General features: G+C 42.9%; 1 protein-coding gene across 1 annotated transcript in view; it reads left to right on the plus strand.

The window, feature by feature from the left end:
* The window catches only part of RHOH (ras homolog family member H), a 51933-nt gene extending 35937 nt beyond the window's left edge, over positions 1–15996 (plus strand). Inside the window, exon 2 of the mRNA XM_030192621.1 lies at positions 14419–15996. Coding sequence (XP_030048481.1) covers positions 14616–15188 — 573 coding nt within the window. The 5' untranslated portion in view covers positions 14419–14615 and the 3' untranslated portion in view covers positions 15189–15996. The remainder of the gene's footprint in view (positions 1–14418) is intronic.
* Positions 15997–16868: the final 872 nt, after the last annotated feature.

Consider the following 16868-nt stretch of genomic DNA (forward strand, 5'->3'; position numbering starts at 1 on the left):
GGCGGGACAGACAGAGCGAGAGAAGGCCCGACAGTCCACATTTCATTTACGTGCAGGGCAGGCGCAAGGGGCTGCGCTTCGCCTCCCGATATTCTTTTTAAAGGTAGGGTGCGGAGCTGGTCGGGGGGGAGGGGGTGTCATCGTGCTGCACCCGGGGGGGGGGGGGGGGTGCAACAGCAAACCGCCCTGCCCCGTGTGGCAGCTCCCCCTGCTATGCCACTGGAGGGGAGATATGATAGAGGTCTACAAAATAATGAGTGGAGTGGAACGGGTAGATGTGAATCGTTGGTTTACTCTTTCTAAAAATACTAGGATTAGGGGGCACGCAATGAAGCTGCAAAGTAATAAAACAAATTGGAGTAAGTATTTCTTCACTCAACGTGTAACTAAACTCTGGAATTCATTGCCAGAGAATGTGGTAAAAGCAGTTTGGATAGCTTCCTAAAAGAAAAGCCCATAAGCCATTATTAAAATAGACTTGGGGAAAATCCACTGCTTATTTCTAGGATAAGCAGCATAAAATGTATCATATTTTTTTGGGATCTTGCCAGGTACTTGAAACCTGGATTGGCCACTGTTTGAAACAGGATGCTGGGCTTGATGGACCTTCGGTCTGTCCCAGTATGGCAATGCTTATATTCTTATCTAGTTTCATAACATGGTAATATGTAGACACTGTTAAAGTAGATAATCTGGGGGGGGGGGGGGGGGGGGGAGAGGGGGATGTTTGGATTTGGATCTGAGGAGAAAGGTATGTACTTATAATTGAATTTTGAGAGCTGTTGGAGAAAAAGCCAAAAGAGTTTCATCATGGGTCCTTAGATTCTCCTTACAAAGACTAGAGGACACTCAAGGAAGTTACATGGAAATACTTTTAAAACAAGTAGGAGGAAATATTGTTTCACTCAAAGAATAGTTAAGCTCTGGAACTCTTTGCTGGAGGATGTAGTATCAGCAGTTAGCATATCTGGGTTTGAGACAGACATGGGGGAGCAACTGCTTGCCCTTGGGGTTGGTAGCATGGATTGTTCCCACGAACTGGGTTTCTGCCAGGTTCTTGTGATCTGGTTTGGCCACTGTTGGAAACAGGATACTGAGATAGATGGACCAGTTGTCTGACCCAGTATGGCTTCTCATATGTTCTTATGTATTAGGAGCAGCTGGATCAAGTTCCATGAAAAGCTGCCTAATTGGACCTCAGGTTTTTTTTATCCTTAAGTTCATTGCTGCAAGATAGACTAGAGTGGAGGAGTGGCCTAGTGGTTAGAGCACCGATCTTGACATTTAGCAGTGGCTGGTTCAAATCTCACTGCTGGCCCTTGTGATCTTGGGCAAGTCACTTAACCCTCTATTGCCTCAGGCAGTGGTGTACCAAGGGGGGGGGGCGGTGGGGGCAGCAGTCCTCCCCGGATGCACGCCGCTGGGGTGGGGTGCCGCGCGCCGGTCAGCTTCCTTCATTTCCATGCTACCCTCTGCCCTGGAACAGGAAGTAACCTGTTCCGGGGCAGAGGGAGCATGGAAATGAAGCAAGCTGACCAGCGCACGGCATCCCCCCCCCAGCGGCGTGCACCGGGGGGGGGGGGGGTCCTTTCGCCGGGGGGGGGGGGGGGGGGCGCTGCACACCGGCGATCCGCCCAGGGTGTCAGCCCCCCTAGGAACGCCACTGGCCTCAGGTACAAAATTAGATTGTGAACCCAACAGAGAAATACCCATTGTACCTGAATGTAATTCACCATGAGCTACTACTGAAAAGGGTGTGAGCAAAATCCAAGTAAGAATAACAGGCATCTGGGCCTAAAGTTAGGCAACTTACCCCTATGCTTAGTGCTATTCTATAAATGGTGCCTAACTTTCAGTGTCTTTTATAGAATAGCCCTTAGCGTGGCAATATTTATAGAATTTGGTCCAATACTCTTATCCTGAATTTGAGTAGCCAGTAGGTAACATGCTTTTTCTGTTGCTGGTCCTGGTTTGTGGGATACTCTTCCAGCTATGTTCTAACGCCAACAATTTAAGCATTTACTGAAAACTCATCTGTTTCTAAAAGCTTTTTTTTGGAAGGATGACAAATATATTCTGTAAGGGGGTTTCTCTGTTTTAATAGTTCAGTTTTGAGTAATGTGAAGAGAGATACTTTTTTGACGTTGCTAGTTTGATGTTAGATTACAGAAGTTAGCATATCTGGATTTAAAAAAGGTTTGGATAAATTCCTGGAGGAAAAGTCCATAGTCTGCTATTGAGACAGACATGGGAAGCAACTGCTTGCCCTGGGATTTGCAGTATGGAGTGTTGCCATGATTTGGGTTTCTGCCAGGTACTAGTGACCTGGCTTGGTTACTGTTTGGAAAACAGGATAGTGGGCTAGATGGACCATTGGTCTGATCCAGTGTGGCTACTCTTATGTTCTTATAACTTCATTCATTGTGTTTGTTTGTAATGTTACTTTATTATAACTGTTTGGTTTGTAACCCCCCTTATTTATTTATTTAGATTTGCTCACACCTTTTTCAGTAGTAGCTCAAGGTGAGTTACTTTCAGGTACACTGGATATTTCTCTGTCCCAGGAGGGCTCACAATCTAAGTTTGTACCTGAGGCAATGGAGGGTTAAATAACTTGCCCAAGATCACAAGGAGCAGTAGTGGGATTTGAACTGGCCATCTCTGGATTGCAAGACCAGTGCTCTAACCACTAGGCCACTCCTCCACTCCCTTGGTTGAAGGTGGGATATAAATGTGAAAAATAAATAAGTATGTAAATAAATAAATAAATTAATAGTTTAGGGGGTGAGAACTCCACATGATAGGGGCATGGGGGATTCCAAACATAAGCATAAGCACTACTATTCCTTAAACTAGGTGCAATGTTGGTGCTCAAATTTAGGTAAACTAGAATATATTGGGGATCAACAACTTGGGGTTTCTACGGAAATCTCTGAACTCCTATCAAAAATAGAAACCTAATATCTTAAGAGAAACTAAACTTACCAAATAATATATTGCACCACTAAATAGCAGAATAAAGATTTATCGTGAATTTAAGAAATTATATTTTAAATAAAATGAACAGTGCTCAGAACTGGGTACGTGAATGCAGCTGACTAGCAGCTATATCACCACCACAACCAGCATCATCGCACCATCAACCCTCCCTTCCTACCAACTTATTCACTATCTTTGATGTATATGTAGAAGCAAAAATGTTACTTAGCTTCAGGTAGTTAGGTGCGAGACTAGTGGGGCGCTCAGTACAGCTGCGTGTTGTCCCAGGTCTTTAAAATTCTTTAACGTGCTTCTTTTTTATTTTTCATTTGCTGTGTAATAAAGTGTCCATTTCTTAAAATCATATGTGCCTCAGCAGATCTCAATTACTCATCCTCAACATGTAATCACATGTTTCGCCCTCTGGCGTCTTCAGGAGAACGAAATCTAAAAAACACAGAATCTTCACTCATGAACTATATCGTTCTGTGCTAATAATTGAGATCTGCTGAGGCACATCACCCCCCTCCTCAAGTCTCTTCACTGGCTTCCGATCAGACACCGCATACAATACAAGCTCCTCCTACTAACCTACAAATGCTCTCAATCTACAGCCCCTCACTACCTCTCCACCCTCATCTCCCCGTACGCCCCTACCCGTAGCCTCCAATCACAAGGCAAATCCCTCCTCTCGGTACCCTTCTCCACCACCGCCAATTCCAGGCTCCGCCCCTTCTGCCTCGCCACTCCCTGTGCCCATATGCCAAGCACCCTCACTGTCCATCTTCAAATCTCTACTCAAAACCCACCTCTTCAATGTCGCTTTTGGAACCTAACATTGTACCTAGTAACCTAGACTGTTCCAACTATTGATTGTCTACTCCAATTATTGCTTGACTGCTCTCCTTGTCCGTCTTGTCCTCTAGATTGTAAGCTCCTTTGAGCAGGGACCATCATTCTTTGTTTATTGTACAGCGCTGCGTAACCCTAGTAGCGCTCTATAAATGTCAAATAGTAGTAATAGTAGTAGTAAGACATGGACACTTTATTACAAAGCAAATGAAAAATAAAAAAGAAGCACGTTAAAGAATTTTAAAGACCTGGGACAACACGCAGCTGTACTGAGCGCCCCACTAGTCTCGCACCTAACTACCTGAAGCTAAGTAACATTTTTGCTTCTACATATACATCAAAGATAGTGAATAAGTTGGTATGAAGGGAGGGTTGATGGTGCGATGATGCCGGTTGTGGTGGTGATATAGCTGCTAGTCAGCTGCATTCACGTACCCAGTTCTGAGCACTGTTCATTTTATTTAAAATATAATTTCTTAAATTCACGATAAATCTTTATTCTGCTATTTAGTGGTGCAATATATTATTTGGTAAGTTTAGTTTCTCTTAAGATATTAGGTTTCTATTTTTGATAGGAACTCAAATTTAGGTGCCAGTTTACAGAATTGACTTTTTTAATGTCTGACATCTGTAGTTGCTGAGAAGGAGGGTCTAATGGTCCAATATTATATACAGAAATGGGGAACTGATTTAGGTGGGAACACCCCTCCTTAAGTATAAAGCCCTGTTTAAATAACTGTCCTTGGCTTTTTTTTTTTACCTCTCTGGTTGTTGACCATACCACAAGGGGAGCCCCTTCCAGCCTAAAGTCCTGGCTATGTAGACCCAGAAATGCCAAGGGGCCCTTTTATAAAGCTGTGGTAAGCGCTAAAAAATGACTTACCACATAGGAGCCAACTTTTCAAAATTATTGGGGGTGCTAAACCCAATGAAAATAATCCCTCCCTGGACACATACAAGGAACTTTCTTAATATTGGGGGTGCTCAAGCACCCACAGAGTCGGCTCCAATGATTACCATGGGGTGCGCTGAGGTGTCCCGTGGTACCCAGTGTGCCTGAATGTAACTCACCTTGAGCTACTATTGAAAAGGCTTGAGCAAAATCCAAATAAATAAAAAATAAATAAATAAATAATTTTGCCATGAGCATGTGCTAGCGATGCACTAAAAAATATTTTTTAATTTTTTGACTCAGAGGGTGTATTCTGCGTTAATTGGTTAGCTAACTGATTAGCGCATGTTGAGCATGTAAGTTCCTACAAAATAATGTGCTAACGTGAACATTATCGCATGGCCATTTTTGAAAAGTTCTGAAAATAGGCCATTTTATACCAGCGGCAAAAATGGCCTTAGTGAACCGGAATGACCCTCGTAAGGACACGCTAAGGCCACTTTTTACCACCGTTTGGTAAAAGGTCCCCTAAGTGTTTGTTTACACTTTCAAACAACAACAAAACCAGGGGACAGAAGATGAAGCTAGAATATGGTAGATTTAAAACAAATAGAAGAAAGTTTTTCTTTACTCAGCATGTAGTTAGACTCTGGAACTCGTTGCCGGAGAATGTAGTGACAGCAGCTGGCCTTACGGAATTTAAAAGGGGTTTGGACAGATTCCTGAGGGAAAAGTCCATTGAACATTATTAAGAATTAAGTTTTTTTTTTTGGGGGGGGGGGGGGGGGGGTTGCCGGGTTCTTGAAGCCTGGATTGGCCACTGTCTGAGACAGGATGCTGGGCTTGATGGACCCTTGGGCTTTTTCCAGTGTGGCGGTGCTTATGTACTTATGTAATGATTTATACCTGACTACCCTAATGGTAGAAGGACATTGGAGAGGTAATTGAGGAGTATATAGAAGCTGTTTAAGCTTCTGCCCTGTTTGAGTGCTTGAGAGAACGGTGGATCCTTTATATCTGTTCTTTTTTTCACATTTGTTTATTATTATGCAAGGAATATTAACAATGCAAAAACAAACATAATATTAAAAACAATGAAATCAGTATGGTGGAGGAAATAATACAGGCTATACCAATCATACATCAGATAACAGAGGGGTCCTTTTACTGAGGCCGCAGTAGTGTAGGAGCCTGTTGTGGATGCCTGTATATCTATTTTTCAGTGTGGAGACAAACAAAGCAGATCAATCAGTGATATGGTTCAAAACTTTATTTTCAGAGATTCGCCCGACACAGACTGTGTTTCACCCACAAGGGCTGCGTCAGGGGCTAATAGACCAAGCAGGTGAGGACATCAGCTGAGAGATGCGACCAGACTTACCCTGTGTATTGAGCTGATGTCCTCACCTTGATTGAGGAAAGCACCCTGCTGGTTTTTTACGTTTCAATCTCATGTCCTGCTTGGACTATTAGCCCCTGACGCAGCCCTTGTGGGCGAAACACAGTCTGTGTCGGGCGAATCTCTGAAAATAAAGTTTTGAACCATATCACTGATTGATCTGCTTTGTTTGTCTCAACGTTGGATTTTGCGGATCGCTTGCCATCTTGTTTCTTAGGACTATCTATTTTTCAGCGCACCTGTAAAAAAGGCTTTTTAAAAAATTTTTTCTGATAATGGACGTGCAGCAAAAAGAAAATTGGCGCACGCCTATTTTGGGTCTGAGACCTTACCGCCAGCCATTGACTTAGCGGTAAGGTCACTCACCATGTGGCAATCACCTACGCGCATCAAGTCAGAATTACCGCCTGATTTTTGCCATGCGCCAGAAAATCAAATATATTTTCTGGTGTGTGTAGTGGACACATGTCAAAAATGAAATTACCACATGGGCCACGCAGTAGCCCCGGTGGTAACTCCAAATTGACACATGTTGGGCATACCTAGGTGCCTACACGACTTAGTAAAAGGACCCCACAGCCACAAAGCTATCAATATGCATCCAAACATCCACAGATTTAGTATGTTCCGCAGCACATATCTGATAACACTTAGGGCCAGGGGCGTAGCCAGACTGTATAGAAATAAAGATTAATAAATAACAATAAAAAAATATAGGGTGATAATCTAGTAGGGACACATCACTTTCCCCCCTGTTTATAAAGCTGGTGTGACAATGGTAAAAAATTGGGCGTCTCAGTGTTTACTGCCAGCTGATTTTACTGTGAGCTAAAATGCTAGCGCGGCTTTGTAAATGGCCCCCTAACTGCACCTAACTTGGGTGACAGCATTTACACCAGGTTTTAGCAAGCATAAATTCAGTGCCCACAAGTTAGGCGCAGGATCTGCACTAAACCCTATTCTATATAAGGCCTGCACCCTTCCTAAAATAGCGCTTAGCGCTGAATTTTTTGGCGCCTAAGTTTCAGCACCATTTATCGATTTCCATTCTAACTAACTAACATGCAGTTAATGTTGGACAACCTACCGCCTCCAAAATAGGAGGCAGTAAGGGGGAGATTCTACATATGTTGCCTGGAAAATCCGCATGGAAATCATTTTCGTCTAAGCATAAACGAATCTCATTTCTCATTGAATTCTATGACTGGGTGACCGGAGAATTGAATCAGGGACGTGCTATAGACGTAATCTACTTAGGTTTCAGCAAAGCTTTTGACACGGTTCCCCATAGGAGGCTCTTGAATAAACTAGACAGGCTGAAGATAGGACCCGACGTGGTGAACTGGATTAGGAACTGGTTGACGGACAGATGCCAGAGGGTGGTGGTTAATGGAATTTGCTCGGATGAGGGAAAGGTGAGTAGTGGAGTGCCTCAGGGATCGGTGCTGGGGCCGATTCTGTTCAATATATTTGTGAGTGACATTGCCGAAGGGTTAGAAGGTAAAGTTTGCCTTTTTGCGGATGATACTAAGATTTGTAACAGAGTGGACACCCGGGACGGAGTGGAAAACATAAAAAAGGATCTGCAGAAGCTAGAAGAATGGTCTAAGGTTTTGGCAATTAAAATTCAATGCGAAGAAATGCAAAGTGATGCACTTAGGGAGTAGAAATCCACGGGAGACGTATGTGTTAGGCAGTGAGAGTCTGATAGGTACGGACGAGGAGAGGGATCTTGGGGTGATAGTATCTGAGGATCTGAAGGCGATGAAACAGTGTGACAAGACGGTGGCCGTAGCTAGAAGGTTGCTAGGCTGTATAAAGAGAGGTGTGACCAGCAGAAGAAAAGAGGTTTTAATGCCCCTGTATAAGTTGTTGGTGAGGCCCCACCTGGAGTATTGTGTTCAGTTTTGGAGGCCGTATCTTGCTAAGGATATAAAAAGAATTGAAGTGGTGCAAAGAAAAGCTACGAGAATGGTATGGGATTTGCGTTACAAGACGTATGAGGAGAGACTTGCTGACCTGAACATGTATACCCTGGAGGAAAGGAGAAACAGGGGTGATATGATACAGACGTTCAAATATTTGAAAGGTATTAATCCGCAAACGAACCTTTTCTGGAGATGGGAAGGCAGTAGAACTAGAGGACATGAAATGAGATTGAAGGGGAGCAGACTCAAGAAAAATGTCAGGGAGTATTTTTTCACGGAGAGAGTGGTGGATACTTGGAATGCCCTCCTGCGGGAGGTGGTGGAGATGAAAATGGTAACGGAATTCAAACATGCGTGGGATAAACATAAAGGAATCCTGTTCAGAAGGAATGGATCCTCAGAAGCTTAGCCGAGATTGGGTGGCAGAGCCGATGGTGGGAGGCGGGGCTAGTGCTGGGCAAGACTTCTACGGTCTGTGCCCTGAAAACGGCAGATACAAATCGAGGTAAGGTACACACAAAAAGTAGCACATATGAGTTTATCTTGTTGGGCAGTCTGGATGGACCGTGCAGGTCTTTTTCTGCCGCCATCTACTATGTTACTATAAGATTTAGGTGCGGTATATAGAATACACTTTGATGATATCTCAGCACCTAAAACTATGCGCATCCATTTACACCAATGAAAACATGGTGTTTATGTTCACGAACATGAACATTGAGATTTACACCTGCTCCCTGGAACTTAGGCAGTATTCTGTGTGCAACCTTTTGGAACACCCTGACATGCCCATGGCTATGCCCCCTTTTGAGATATGCACCATGGGAGTTAGGTGCTAGGCCTTATAGAATAGCCTGCATCCAGGTGCGCAGCAAATTTTAATGAGTGCTAATTATTATCAATAATTGGTTATTAGCACCCAATTGTCGATGTTTCAGAGCTCATGATCCAATTTATTTACATGTGCATCTCAGAAGTGGACTCAAAGTTGGGCACGCAACTCTGGGCGCCATACATAGAATCCAGAGATTAGTGTGTGGTATTTGCAGCTTGCTAACTTCAACACATCTTCCACACCTATTCTCCAGCCACGACACGCTCCCTCACACAAAATGCCCTTAACACGCAGTTTACCGTGTACTAATGCAAAAAATACCACACAGCCCCTTAATCTGGTTCTGCACTGGCAGTTACCATACAGTTCTGTAAAAAAGCCCTACGTGTGGAAAAAATGTATTTACAAATTATAGGGAAATGTAATGAAATTGAAACAAAGGCACACTCAGTCCAACATTTGGACAGCAACTTGGTGTATCAGTTGGGCTACTAATTTGCTTCTTCTCTCTTTTGGATTCAGAACCAACTTTCTTTTTTTCTTTTTTTTTTAAACTTTATTTATTGATTTTAAAGCAACATAATAATTATAAAAACATATAACAGCATAAAATATGGAACAATAAGAAAAAACAAACAAACATACAGGTCAGTGAGCTGATAAAAACAAAACAGAACAGTATGCGCAACATACTTTAGAGAGCTAATTCCCTTCACAAGATACATAGTTGTCTAGCAGCGACCATGCTCTATGGAAAGAGGAGATGCAACCAAATCTTATGGCAGCCAGTTCCTCATATCGCCTATAAGAACACAGCAGATTCCACCATTCGTGATATGATACAAGCTGATTATTCTTCCAATGCAATCAGATGAAGAGCAAGAGAAATCATTAAGTTAAACAGTTTGGCATATTTAGGAGGAATTGACAAGTCAGGAGTCGAAGCCTTGAGGATTAGTATTTTAAAAGATAAAGCAACCAACTTTCTAACAGTCGCTGCTCTGCTCAGTGGTCAAATTTTTTTCAGGACAATCTTTCAGCTGAACAAAATTAAGGGGCCCTTTTACTAAGCCGTGTAGGCGCCTAGGTGCGCCCAACGTGTGTCAGTTTGGAGTTACCACCTGGCTACCGTGTGGCCCTTGCGGTAATTTCATTTAAGAAGTGCGTCTGCTACCCAGGCCGAAAAGTAATTTTTATTTGGCGCGCAGCAGAAACTGGGTGGTAATCGTCATTCTATGCATGTAGATGATTACTGCACGGTTAACGCGTGAGACCTTACCGCTAAGTCACTGGCTGGCGGTAAGGTCTCAAACCCAAAATGGACGCACGACAATTTTTATTTTGCTGCACGTCCATTTTCGGCAAAAATAAAAAAAAGCCTTTTTTTTACAGGCACGCTGAAAATGGATTTGTGCGCCCCCAAAAAACGCGCCTACACTAGCACGCCCCATTTTATGATGCACCTTAGTAAAAGGGCCCCTTAGATAGAGGAAGAGTTGGAAGCAGTCAAGGAAGAGCAGGTAGAGTTTAGCCAGTCAGCAATAGCATTCGGCATGTCTAGTTATGGCAGAAGGCTGTCCCAATGTTATCAGATAACTTTATTCAAATAACTCTAATCAGGTACATCAAGTGGCTGGCGATGTGGGTTTGGGGCTTTTTCCTAGTTTTTGGAACCTTTTAGCCTGGATGAACTGTTCAGGTCTTTATCTGCCATCACTTACTATATTACTATGTTTATTTGCTTCACACATTTCTACATATATTAGCGGTGCTCACTATATGGATAGTGGCACTGAATATGCATGATAGGAGTAATTCTTTAAAGTAAGTACTAACATGTATATGCTGGAAGAGAGGAGGGAGAGAGGAGATATGATAGAGATGTTTAAATATGTCAAGGGCATTTATGTACAGGAAGAGAGCCTTTTTCAACTGAAAGAGAGCTCTGGAATGAGGGGGCATATGACGAAGTTAAGAGGGAATTATCTTAGGAGTAATCTAAGGAAGTACTATTTCACAGAAAGGGTGGTGGAGGCATAGAATGGCCTCCCAGTGGAGGTTGTGGAGTCGAGGACTGTTCTAGAATTTAAAAAGGCATGGGATAAGCATATGGGATCGCTTAGGAACAGGAAGAATTAGGGGTTACAGAGGATGGGCAGACTGGATGGGTCACATGGCCTTTATCTGCCATCATGTTTCTCTGTTTCTATATTTAGAATTGATTATGCATGTAAAGGTGTAGAAAAAAGGACATGCTTTATGATTGGCAGTATATTAAGCACTGTAATAAACATATAAACTTGTATGTGCGTAATATGCATTTAAATTCCAAAATTCAGTCTAAGCTGTATTCTATAAATACATTAATATCTTACATAGCATGCATTTTACAGGTAGTCATCCACATAGGTGGAGTCTGGATGGGACATGGGTGGGACTCAAGTTTGCATCAGGGGCATAGCCAGACTTTGGCGGGAGGGGGGTCCAGAGCCCGAGGTGAGGGGGCACATTTTAACCCCCCCCCCACTTTTGACCCCCCCTGGCGCTGCAGCCACCGCCACCACTTGTTTGACCCTCCCCCGATGCCCCTCCCCTTTCGACCCCCCCTTCCCGCCATCACCAACCCTCCCCCGCCGCCGCCACCGTCAGGTACCTGTGTGAGTCGTCCTGACATCCTGCATGTTCCTACTCACACAGAAACAGAATCCTTCCACATCAGCTGCAGCAACGCGCCAGCCCGGAGACCGGCGCTGAAGAGGACTTTGGCTGGCGGGGGTTGGGGACTCCCGCCAGCACATGTAGATGACGGTGGTGGTGGGGGAGGGTTGGTGGCGGCGGAAAGGGGGGGTCAAAGTGGTCGATGGTGGGGGGAGGGGCATGCCCCCATTGCCCCACATAGCTACACCCCTGGTTTGCATAGGCTATACCGTACACTCCCACCACCAGCTAAGGCACGTTATGAGTTTACTCGTCATACAGCTTTCTTCTTTTTAGCTCCCCATTTGTGGCATACTCTCTCTTCTTATATAAAAGAAGATCTTTCTTTACCCTGATTTAAGACAGCTCTTAAGGCTTATTATTTTGAGCAGGCTTTCGGCAGCTAGCTGTAGGGTTCAGTGGTTTTGTACTTTGCCTGATGGATGCTACAGCCTTTTTAATTAGCTAAGCTCAAGTTACCTGCAGCAGGGCCCATAGGAATAAAATGGACCCTGCTGCAGATAACTCAAGCTAAGCTTTAGTAAAAGACCCCTTCTGTTTGTTTTAGTTTGATTTTATTTGGACTTCGGCCCTCTTATGGTGCGAGTGTTGTCTTTCCTTTATGAATATTGGCGTTCTCTTCTATATATGGCGCCTTAATTTCCACGCAGAAAATGTATTCTATAATCATTGCACATAGCTTAATTGGTTAACTAGCTAATCAGTGCTGTTAATTGGGTGTTAAGCAATTAGCACTAATTGGCATTAATTAAGATTTATGCGCACAGCTTGCTAAGGGTATTCTGTAATGTGGTGTATGTAAATTCTAAGTTGCATAGTTGAAAAGGGGATGTGGCCATGGGTGGGGTGTGAGTGTTTCCAAAATATATATATGTTGTTATAGAATACAGCCGCTCTGTGCTTAATTTAGGCATCGGGATTTATGCCATTTAAAACATGGTCTAAATGGCTGCAACTTCAGTTGGTTGAGTGGAAAGGCGCTTGGCATTATTCTATATGCCGCGTGGAAATATAAGCCTATTCTATAAAATTTAGGCATACTTTACAGAATACGCCTAGGTGTATTCTTTTTCTGCGTGGAATTTTCAGGCGCCATATATAGAATCTAGCACTGTGGGTGTATTTTCGACACATAGGTACAAGCATTTTCACCAGCTCTATGGATGAGGTAAGTATTTGTACCTACATTATACAGTATAGTGTACCTGAATGGAGGAGCCTAGTGGTTAGTGCAGTGGACTTTGATCCTGGGGAACTGAGTTCGATTCCCACTGCAGTTCTTTGTGACTCTGGGCAAGTCACTTAACCCTCCATTGCCCCTGGTACAAAATAAGAACCTGAATATATGTAAACCACTTTGAATGTAGTTGCAAAAACCTCAGAAAGGCGGTATATCAAGTCCCATTTCCCTTTCCCTATTTGAGATTCTACATGGAATGTTGCTGTTGCTACTATTCGAGATTCTACATGGAATGTTGCTACTATTTGAGATTCTACATGGAATGTTGCTATTCCACTAGCAACATTCCATGTAGAAGCCTGCCCTTGCAGATCAGCAACGCGGCCGCGCAGGCTTCTGTTTCTGTGAGTCTGACTCACAGAAACAGAAGTCTGCGCGGCCGCACTGCTGATCTGCAAGGGCAGGCTTCTACATGGACTGTTGCTAGTGGAGGAGTAGCCTAGTGGTTAGTGCAGTTGACTTTGATCCTGGGGAACTGAGTTCAATTCCCACTGCAGCTCCCTGTGACTCTGGGCAAGTCACTTAACCCTCCATTGCCCCTGGTACAAAATAAGTACCTGAAAATAAGTACCTGAATATATGTAACTCTCGGTGGCTATTTTGAATTGGCGCCGAGGATCAGCAACAGGAAGGATGCATGCAGGGCAGCACTCCGGGCAGGAAAGAGGGGGCTCTTTCTTGCCCCAAAGAGGTCACTAGACCACCAGGGCAGTAGTAAGGTTAGGGGAGGGGGGTGACGGGGTATGTGACAGGAGGGAGGGGAAAATGTGACAGGGGTGGAGCGAGGGTATGACAGGGGGTGGGGCGGGGTATGAAAGGGGGTGGGGCGGGTGTGTGGTGGGGGCGGGGCATGTGTCCTCCTTTTGGGGGGACAAAATATGGGAACCCTACATATATGGCGCCTACAAATCAGCACAGAAATCAATGCCAACTAACCGTGTACTGTAAGAGGTGCCTAGATTTAGGCGCGGTATGTGGAATACACTTAGTTGATATCTTGGTGCCTAAAATTATGCACTTCCATTTATAAGAACAAAAACGTGCTTAAATCCCGGTGTGTAGATTTAGGCACACTGGGACATATTCTCTATGCACGTAAATTTTGGAACGCCCATGAAATGTCCATTTCCCGGCCTATAACCACGCTTTGTTTTTTGCCTGCATGCATTGGAAGTTAGGCGCACTGCATTATAGAATACGCTTAGCGAGTTGTCCGCATAAATTTAAATTATTGCCAGTTAGTGCTCATTATTGCTTGTTAAGCCAGTTAATTTATGCACATTGTTATAGAATACGCTTGGATTTCAGAGTGGCTCTATAGGCACGCTATATAGAATCCAAGAGTAAGGGCTTAATGGCTATTAGTAAAAGGGTGCTTATTATTTTTCATACTAATGTTACTTTTGAGTCTACATACTGTGTTTGTGATATATAGAGAAGAGGGTAATATGGCAAATAAAACACAACGTATTTATTCTGCACTGCGCTCTGAAATGCAAGGCTAGTTTTGAACATCTGTACTGGTGGCCCAAAAATATATATATCACTTACATTTTACATTTGCTTCTGTTTTAGGAAATTCATTTTGGTCAGAGCTGAAGAAGACGTGAGCTTTGCATTCTTGCTGCTCCAGTGAAACGAGGTGATCTGGAGAAGACAAGTGGGCTGCCTTATTGCTTCATGGAAGCTTGTTGACCTGATCGATGGGAGTTGATCCTTTATATAACCCAGCCCTGGCTGTTTGAAACTTCATATTTGCAGAGTGTGGAATTATGAATGCAATCAAGTGTGTCCTGGTAGGGGATTCGGCAGTGGGGAAGACTGCACTACTTGTTCGTTTCACCTCAGAGACTTTCCCTGATGTTTACAAGCCAACTGTGTATGAAAACACAGGTGTGGAGGTCTTCATGGATGGTATCCAGATCAGCTTGGGGCTTTGGGACACTGCTGGCAATGATGCCTTCAAAAGTATTCGTCCCTTGTCTTTTCAACAGGCCGACGTCATACTAATGTGCTATTCAGTGGCCAATCATAACTCCTTTCTAAACCTGAGAAGCAAGTGGATTGCTGAAATTAGGAGCCATTTGCCTCAAACACCAGTGCTTGTGGTGGCCACTCAAACTGACCAGAGAGAAATGGGACCTCATCGGTTGGCCTGCATTAATCCAGTGGATGGGAAGCGACTGGCTCAGGATATCCGAGCCAAGGGCTATCTGGAGTGCTCTGCTCTCAGCAATAGAGGTGTCCAGCAAGTGTTTGAATGTGCAGTTAGAACAGCAGTCAATCAAGCCAGAAGGCGGAAGAGGAACAGACTCTTTTCTATCAGTGAATGCAAAATATTTTAAAACTGTTTCAAGAACTAGAAAACACGGAACTTTCCCAGAAAAACATCAACCTTGCCTAAGGAAAGAGTTTTCTGTCCCATAAGATCTGAGGAATATACTGATGGGTCTTAGATATGATCCATTGAGCATGAAAAGTACAACCCTGAGGCTTAAGTTTAAAGTATGGGACTATGAAAAAACTAATTTATAGCTAAATCCTCAGCTGAAAGTCTTCATTGAATTCTTTCATGGACTCTTCTTTTGTTAGGACTTCAGTTTATTGTCTTGGATTTTTTTTTGCACATGTTTAATTATTTGATAATTTCACCTTGTGCTGAAAACAGTATTGACAATTTACTACACTGTATTTTTTTTTACTGTAACAAATATATTTAAAGCCTGAACATTGTATAATTTATTTAAAAAAATTAATGTAAATTAGTTTAACTCTGGCATATATTTCTTTTGGTTCTGCAGAATAGCATTTGACTGCTACCTGGTTCCTACCTAAGGATGGCCTTTAAGTTAATAGTAGACAGTTGGATTTGATGGACCTCTTGTCTTCTTCAAGCCTATGTAACTGTAAAATATTTCTCTAAAGCAGATAATTCTCAGAAAACTATTGAAATGAAAGAAGCTAAAAAATTGTTCTGGTGGCAAAGTATATGGGTATGTGGCAGACCACAATTAATCTGACTTCAGATTTTTAGTTGTGACTGATTGAACATTGATATTCCAAGCTTCTATTGATGGACTGAGTGTATATATTAGGTATCTGCTATCCTTTGCCTGTACTTCATAAAGCTGCAATTAAATATGGTTTTATATACTGGCATGTGTGTTCATAAAATTGTGTTTCAGATGAAGGTTTTGTTCCTGTTTCTGGCAAAGACAGTACAAGCAACTCATTGTTAAAAAGGAATGGTGGTATGATTTCAGCTATCCAACAATGAAAAAAGTTGATTATGTGAAATAATCTTATCTTATCCTATTTTGTCTTGGGGACTTATTACCAGCCTCATCCCTTAATAAGGTTCAAAGCGGGGCAACAAAAAAAATTATTGATACAGTAGCCAGGAATTACAATCTAATATAATTATCGCTAAAACGAAGAGAAAAACCCAGGGCTTTTTTTGAGGGGGTACTCGGGGGTACTGAGTACCGGCACCTTTTTCCATTGTCTGCTAAAATTGACCCAAGGACCCCAACTTTAATGAAAGAGCTCAGGCTCTACACAACAATTCTGCCTTGTCATAGATTCTGTAACTGGCTGCAGGGGGCCTGGCTATTGTAGGGTGGGTCCCTCAGTGATCACCTCAACCCTGAAGGGTGGCCTGGCATTTGAGTACCGGCACCTTTTTTGCTAGAGAAATCACACTGGAAAAACCTATTACAAAAATTTAAGAAATAAATATGATTTCACCAACTTTGAAAACAAAAATAACACATAGAAGATTGGATCTGATTAGGCAAGTTTTTTTCCAAAGTTTTGCTGATAAACACATAAATTAATTTGTTACTGATTTATATTTAACATTTTTAACAGAAGGGACTCTCACAAGCAGATAATTACACTTACAGCTTTCCATAAATACCCCCCCCCCCTCCAAATTAATCAGAGATCAATCCATTGGGACAATGTCCTTGTAACGTTTTGAAAGTGAGATACACCACCTTAAAATGTATTCAAGCCTGCACAGG

Source organism: Microcaecilia unicolor, chromosome 2, assembly GCF_901765095.1.
Source record: "Microcaecilia unicolor chromosome 2, aMicUni1.1, whole genome shotgun sequence".
Taxonomy (NCBI): domain Eukaryota; kingdom Metazoa; phylum Chordata; class Amphibia; order Gymnophiona; family Siphonopidae; genus Microcaecilia; species Microcaecilia unicolor.